The 7,373-nt window shown below is 40.9% G+C and overlaps 1 protein-coding gene across 3 annotated transcripts in view; it reads right to left on the bottom strand.

Moving 5' to 3' along the window:
• The window catches only part of LOC122084645, a 4,440-nt gene extending 1,976 nt beyond the window's left edge, over positions 1 to 2,464 (bottom strand). For 2 of the 3 annotated variants that reach the window (XM_042653059.1, XM_042653058.1), the window contains exons 1-2: positions 2,154 to 2,464; positions 508 to 2,005 (exon numbers count right to left, since the gene is read on the bottom strand). In XM_042653059.1, the coding sequence (XP_042508993.1) occupies positions 508 to 2,005; positions 2,154 to 2,255 (1,600 nt within the window). In that variant the 5' untranslated portion in view covers positions 2,256 to 2,464. The remainder of the gene's footprint in view (positions 1 to 507; positions 2,006 to 2,153) is intronic. The other variant, XM_042653056.1, reaches the window with a different exon arrangement.
• Positions 2,465 to 7,373: the final 4,909 nt, after the last annotated feature.

The following is a 7,373-nucleotide window of genomic DNA, read 5'->3' as shown; positions in this document are numbered from 1 at the left end:
AAAAAAAAAAAAAAAGGCAAAGTGAGGGAGACTCTATTATGCCTCTTTCCATCCTCCTGGAGTGGTCCCTAAATGCAAAGTGAATCCTGAAGCTGATAGCTTATCAGTTGCTTCTTTAGAGGATCATTCTGAGTCTAAGTTAAGTGATGCCATTGTGGATCCAATCTTGGAATCTCCTTTCCTTCGCATTTCTGACTCACAACCTCCTTCATCCTGCCTTCTGCATGACTCTAAGGAATCTTTGAAATGCCACGAAAAAAATGATGATTTGGGTGGCCATTATTTCTATTATGGACAGAGTTACTTTTGCTCCATGGAATGGAATGCTTAATTTGTGGTTGACCATATGGACCATGTATTTTCTTTCGCTTTGCCTTGTCTAAGGATGTTCTGGTGCCTCTTAGTTTCTCACTAATTTGGCTTGTCTCCTGCCTTTCAGTATTTTTTTTTTCTTTAAATAAATTATTTAAAAAAATATGAAAATAGCACCTGGTTTTAAAAGATTACCAGGTTCAGCAGCTGAAGTACTGTCCCTTGCTGTAAAATCTTTGCTTCTACATTCTTGCTCCAAACAATTAGATTTAACCTGGTTAGCAGGTGCTGAAGGTTCACTCCCATTGAACCGAAGACTTGCATCTCCATAAGAAGGAAGTGGAACAAAAGGTAGAGAATTGTCTGCATCTGTATTCTGATATTGAGCATCCATGCTAAGTGAGGAATTCACTGTTGAAGTAGACATTCTTGTTTCATTGTTATGATTATCCGAAGAAACCTCAATCGCTTCCATTTCACTCTCAGCATCAAAGATAGGACCTTTGTCTTTGATTCCATTTAGTCTAATTCCATCATCAAATTCTCTTTTAACAATCTGTAGCTCTTGGGCTCTGTCGAGAATCTTTTCCACGGAAAAAGGCAGATGCTTGAATGAACGTTGCTTTTTTCTTGGTCTCCCTCTTCTTTTAGTTTTCTGTAACTCTTGCTCTTGGGCTTTTTCGATAACCTCTTCTGCGGAAGAAGGCAGAGGCAGGAATGAAGGAAAGGCAGACAAGGGTTCCACAGGATCCTCTGTCGACGTAGACATGCTTGTTTCATTGTTAGGATTATCGGAAGAAACCTCAATCGCTTCCATTTCATTCTCAGCATCAAAGATAGGACCTTTGGCTTTGATCCCATTTATACCACTTCCATCACCCAATTCTCTAAGTTCCTGATGCTTTCTGTTTCTCGTCTGCTTTCTTTCAGAACTATTTTTTCTTGGTCTCCCTCTTTTAGAAATCCGTAACTCTTGGGCTTTGTCGAGAATCTCTTCCGCGGAAGAAGGCAGAGGCAGTGATGAAGGAAAAGCACAGAAGGGTTCTTCTTCAACTTTGATTTCATTTAGTCCACTTCCATCACGTAATTCTCTAAGTTCCTGATGATTTCTGTCTCTCTGCTGCTTTTGAGAAGAACTACCTTTTCTTGGTCTCCCTCTTTTACTAATCTGTAGCTCTTTGGCTTCGTCGAGAACCTCTTCCGCGGAAGGAGGCAGAGGCTGGAATGAATGGCGCTTTTTTCTTGGTCTCCCTCTTCTTTTAGTACTCTGTAGCTCTTGGGCTTTGTCCAGAACCTCTTCCACAGAAGAAGGCAGATGCTGAATTGAAGGAAGAGCAGGTAAGGGTTCGACAGGATCCTCTTCCTCTGGTTCTTTCTTTACAGGGATCAAGCATTCAGTGTGAAGACTAGATTCTTCAAGATCGTCATGAGTGTCACTTGGATAATCTATCTCACAAGCGCCCTGATTGAATATAAAGACAGAGAAAGTCGATTTGCCATCGTATCTGAACAGGAGGAAGTGACCAACAGAAATCGAGTGATATTCTAGGAAACCCCGCCAGCCATTTTGAAACCTCACTGATCCATCGACTTTCTTGACTTCTACTCTCCACTTTCTCCCAGTGGGTACCTCGAGGACTGCAACATCAGCTAGTTTCTTTGCGTATTGCCTTGTGAACTCTTTTGGGATAATCTGCGAAACCCACCATAATGTTCAAACATTAATAAAATAATTTCTTCTGCAAGTGTGAAGTGGTGATCCATCTAGTAATAGATTTGGTTTGGACCTGCTCAGTAAGTGAAATCTGAAAACCCAGAAAGAGAGTGAGAGAGAGACTTACAAGCTCTTCACTTTCGAGACTTGCTTTGACGATTATCTTGAAGAAATGGGGTCTTGGACTCGATTTCCAGGAGCCTTCTCGGATTCTCCGGCCTGGTCGCATCCTTCAGATCACGGGCTATGAATCTCTTAATAAGTTGAAGGGATGAGAAGCCAGATGGGGGATGACGAGATCTATCAGAAGGTAACAAAAAGAGAAAAAAGAAGAAAACGAAACCAGAGACAGAGAGAGCGGAGGGTAGTCAGGGGGTTTCCACCATTTATAGTGTTCTCGTGTCTCCTCCATTCTCGTATGGCGAACGGGGAAACACGACAAGAAGACCAACAAACACTAGGAATTTATGATGAGAACTTTCTGAAATCTACATCCATTTGTCCTAAACATGGGAACTTTTTCCTCATTTTAGCCCTCCTGTTACCTTTTAATTACGGCAACGACCACTTGAAGGCTGAAGCAGAGGAGATCCTACATTCTTCCAACGGGTGCAAGTTTGGCCCCGACAGTCCAGATCCGTCCTTGGCCCTCCCTAATCCCGAACAAGTACCGATTCAAAAATTTTGGCCCTAAGGGCTGATCCGGCCCTGAAATTTCTGACCCTGAGTCAGGGTCAGGGCGGGTAAGGGTTGATGTCTTTGGCCCGCCCAGCCCGCCCTGAATCCAACCTTGATTTTGTTTTACCTTGACTTTTGTCCTTGGTTTTGCCCTACCCAGCCCTGATTTTTCCCTTGTTGTTGACCCTGGTTATGACCCTAGTTGTGACCGTGATTTTAACCTAATTTTAGATATTATTTTACATTAAGTCATTCATACCTCAAAACTCCTAATATATATTCTCACAATCTCACCGATCTCTCTTACCTTTTATACCAATAAAAAAGATCTCTTTTCTTTTTTGTACAAAAAAAAAAAATCTATTCTAGTAATTATTATTAATAAAATGAAAAATAATTAATATATTTTTTTAAATTACCATCTTAAATCAATATGTAATTATTGATATGAATATTTATTATCGACTTTTGTTATCAATATATATATATATATATATATTTAGTACAGTGAAAATTGATAGAAAATCATTTTCTACCAATCTTGTTCCTTGAACCTGAAGTTTTTTTTTTTTTTTCACTCTCATCAAGTGGAGATCCAGTTTTCTTGTAATTTGATGATCTCTTTGTTTGTCATGATACATAATTGAAATTTTTTGCATTAATTACTTTCTTAGGATGATCTCTTCTTTGTTTATCATAATAGTTAGAGTTACTTGTATTATTTGAATGTTTGCTTTAGGAGGTTCTCTTCATAACAAGTAATTTATAACTTTATGTTTTTTATCTCCTCTTTATTATGAATATTTTTTATTTTTAAGTTATTTCATATTTTGTAGGGTTAGGGTTAGGCTTAGGGTCAATCAAGGTCAGGGTCATCCCAACCTAACCCTGAAAAATCAGGGCCAATTAGGGCCGATAAGGGTTGGGCTAAACCCTGAAGGGTAGGGCCTGGGTTGAAGTTTTGCGGCCCTGAGTCAGGGTTAGGGCGGGTTTGGGCCTAGTTAAGGGGAGTAAGGGTTAGGCTAGGGTTTTAAGAAGCCCAGCCCAACCTGGCCCTGTTGCATCCCTAATTCCTCCTACTCCGAGGTGAGATCGATTCTAGAATCTGGACAGAACTGGAAATGAGCTCCTGAAATTACAGAAATAATGCCAACATTTCTACTATCTTCAAAATAATTACAAGTACAAGTGACTGAGCTGGTTTCTTGTTGATTAAATAATTTAGGTGGAACCAACAACAACAACATTCAAAACTTTATTCAACTTAATGGGGTTGGTTATATGAAGATTCCATAGCATGAATGCAAGGATTTATGTAAAAAGAGTTAAGTGTCAGCTAGCCACATGCTTATAACAGTAGACTATAATAATGGATTGTCTACCTGACGTACCATATAGATCGGTTAAACTAAAACGTCCTACATGCATTATGTCCATCACTAAGACATCATCCAACATACATTTATGAAAGGAGGAATGAGATAACGAATTTTAACAACCTCACTAAACACGAAAGTAACAACTCGAACATACAACTCCGCATTGAAAACTAGATACGTAACACAATGCCACATTGAAAACTAGAAAAACAACCCACAACTTGAGCCAAAGGCATCTATGAATAATGGTTCAATACACCAGCATAAATCCCACTATCACTGTTATACCCGTGCCTAAAAATCCCAGGTTAATTTAAATTTTTGGACATAGGTAATAAAACTTGTGGATTTGCCCTAGCTTTAATAGTAAAATGCACTTAGGGGTGGGGCTCACATACTGGAGACACCTTAGAAAGGGCCCGTTCAACTTAAATATCCATTTCCACACAAAGGGACAAATTCGACTTTTATTGGTGAAATCCTCCAATGAGTTATACTGACCAAAACTGGGTTATTTGGTCGTGGGGCCCAGGACCTCATACCTGTGTAGCTCAAACCCAACCCCAAGGATGGAATAGCATAATTAGAAATGGATTAATACATTGGGACACCCTAAGGTGGGCCCATTAGCGTCCATTGACGAATTAATCCGACAATAAACGAAAATCCATTATATTTTCAAACAAACCTTAAGCAACTTAAAGTGACTATATAAATAGAAGTCTTTGCCCATTTCTTTCATTCCTACCAAACTAAAAGCAAAAGAAGGGAGAAAGGAGAAGAAGAAGAAGAAGAAGGAGACGAAGAGCAAGGAAGGAAGAAGAAGGGAGGAGCAAGGGTTTCCTACCAACTAAGGTAAACTCCACTCACTCTAAGTCTCTAACTCCATGTGCTAGACTCTCTCTCTCTCTCTCTCTCCCATTTCCTCTCTTTTGAGCTAAGAGAGAGATCGCCCCAACCGAATCCCACCTCTCCACTCTCTAAACTTACAAATAGGAAAGGAGATTTAGTGTGGGAAACTTACCCTAGCAAAATTGTGGGTTCATTTCAAGTTTATAAACCCTCCTTTAGGAAACTCCTATAAAAAACCCCAATTTGGGCAACACAAAACATAGAAATGGGAAAATTTACTAAAACCCATCTTCTCACTTGTCAAGATTACAAATTGGGAGAGGAGTTTAGTGTAAGAGACTTATCCTAACAAGATTGACAGATCAATTTGAGTCCATGAGCCCTCCCTAGTAAAATCCCCAATTTGGGTAACTAAACCCAACAAATGGTGGTTTTGCCTAAACCCTTTATATCCTACCATTCAAACCCAAAATTTGGTTGGGAAAAATGAAATTAAACATATGTATGGTGGATTGGGGTGACCACATAAGCCATTGGCGGTCATCACATACACCCTCAACCGAAATTCCCTAATTTAGCTTAGTCACGACTAGAGCTTTGGGGAAATTTGGGTGCATGCTTAAACCTATCTTAACTAATCCATTAATTACACTTAAACTAAGCTAATTGAGGTGGGTGAACATCCCCCACATATAAATTAGCCCTATGGTCATAAAACCCTAAGTTGAGAATGATTTCAAAGAAAAGAGAAATAGGAAATGAAGCTAGAACATGTGCCTAGGGTCTCATTTCTCTATGGATGATTTATTTATTAAATTCTTATATATCCTAGGAGTAGAATCAAGAAGTGACGAGGCAATGCAGTGCGAGGCCATCGACTGTCCATCATCACCTGTGACTCGAGGTGAGGGGATTTTATATGTTTTTATGGAATGCTTGTATCATAATGCATATGTGGAGGAATTATGTCATTTTGTATATTATTATCTTGTTCCTTGTGTAAAGTGTTGATGTGGCATAAAAATGTGAATTATTATTGTCGATGCATGTGTGTGCGTGTGTGTGACTGAGGTGCAGGGTGGCCAATGGTTGGGGCCAGTGGAACTACATGCTCACCGTGAGTGTGTGTGTATGAATGTGATTGAAATATATTGTGGCATATTAGAATGCATTGGGCTAGGATAACTACCTTGGTGCTACGACCCATTGCCAGTAGGGGATAAGGTATTAGCTATCCTACAGCTCAGGCAACCGAAAGGGTTCTCCAGGTCGGGACCGAGGTTATAGGATGAGATTATTGATAAGGGGTTTGTCGTGACCGAAGGAGTTCTCTAGACCAGAAAATGCAGGTTCCTGTCTCACAACTATGTTATAGTATCACCAACACCAATATAGACTTAGAATGTGTTGGGCTAAGAAAATAACCCGAGTGCTACAGCCCTTGCCAATAGGGGTTTATGTATTGGCTATCCCACAGCATAGCATGGAGACCTAAAGGGGTTCTCCAGACCAGAATTGTGACTGTCCTACAACTCGGATGACCTGAAGGGATTCTCCAGACCGGCACATACAAGCTCCTGACTCGCAACTAGCGTATATCGCTGGAAGACTGAAGGGGGTTCTCCGGACTAGTGAACCAAGGATATCCCCTATGTTGCAGTAGTACCAATACCCAATATTGACTTAAAATTTGTTGGGCTAGGAAAATAACCCGAGTGCTACAGCCCTTACCAATAAGGGTTTATGCATTGGCTATCCCATAGCATAGCTGTCACACCCCGTTCACCCTGAACCGGAGCGGTGACCGAGTTAACACCGGTTAACCCAAACCTGCCAGGATCATCAGATACTGTATTCCACCACAGCATACACACACTAACATCAATTCATCAGATCAGCGGAAGACTAAGTTTTACCTGTAAATAATTCCCATATACTTGATACCCAAATGGTGATACAATAATTATATACATTTGGGCCCGAAGGCATGATATATACACAAAAAGAATAAAGTTCAAATATCAAGTATATACAAGAATTCATCAAAAATCATCAGAGTACACAGCTCGGCTCGGTATCAAGGCTGGAGCTCAGCTCGGCATCAAGGGTTGTGCCCAGCTCGGCATTCCATAGAAGAGCTCAGCTCGGCCTCGGTAGTGGAGCTCAGCACGGCCTCCAAGGGGGAGCTCAGCTCGGCCTCAGAGCTGCTGTCCCGCAGCACAGCTCTCACATGCGCAGTCTACACTGTGCTCAAACTCCTCAGGGGTCCACCAGTCCTCTTCAGGAAACTCGACTGTGGGACCCGCCCCATGCTCCTCAGACGCATGACCTGCAAAATCATCTAAAAAGGGGGTGTACACGTGGAATAAGCTCACTAGCTCAGTAAGTAGAGAGGTGGACCACACACAACAGTCCACACATCACAACACATCATATGC

This window comes from Macadamia integrifolia, chromosome 7 (genome assembly GCF_013358625.1).
Source record: "Macadamia integrifolia cultivar HAES 741 chromosome 7, SCU_Mint_v3, whole genome shotgun sequence".
Lineage (NCBI taxonomy): Eukaryota > Viridiplantae > Streptophyta > Magnoliopsida > Proteales > Proteaceae > Macadamia > Macadamia integrifolia.
Note: the sequence above shows the minus strand (reverse complement) of the source record. Positions and strands in the feature narration are given on the sequence as shown.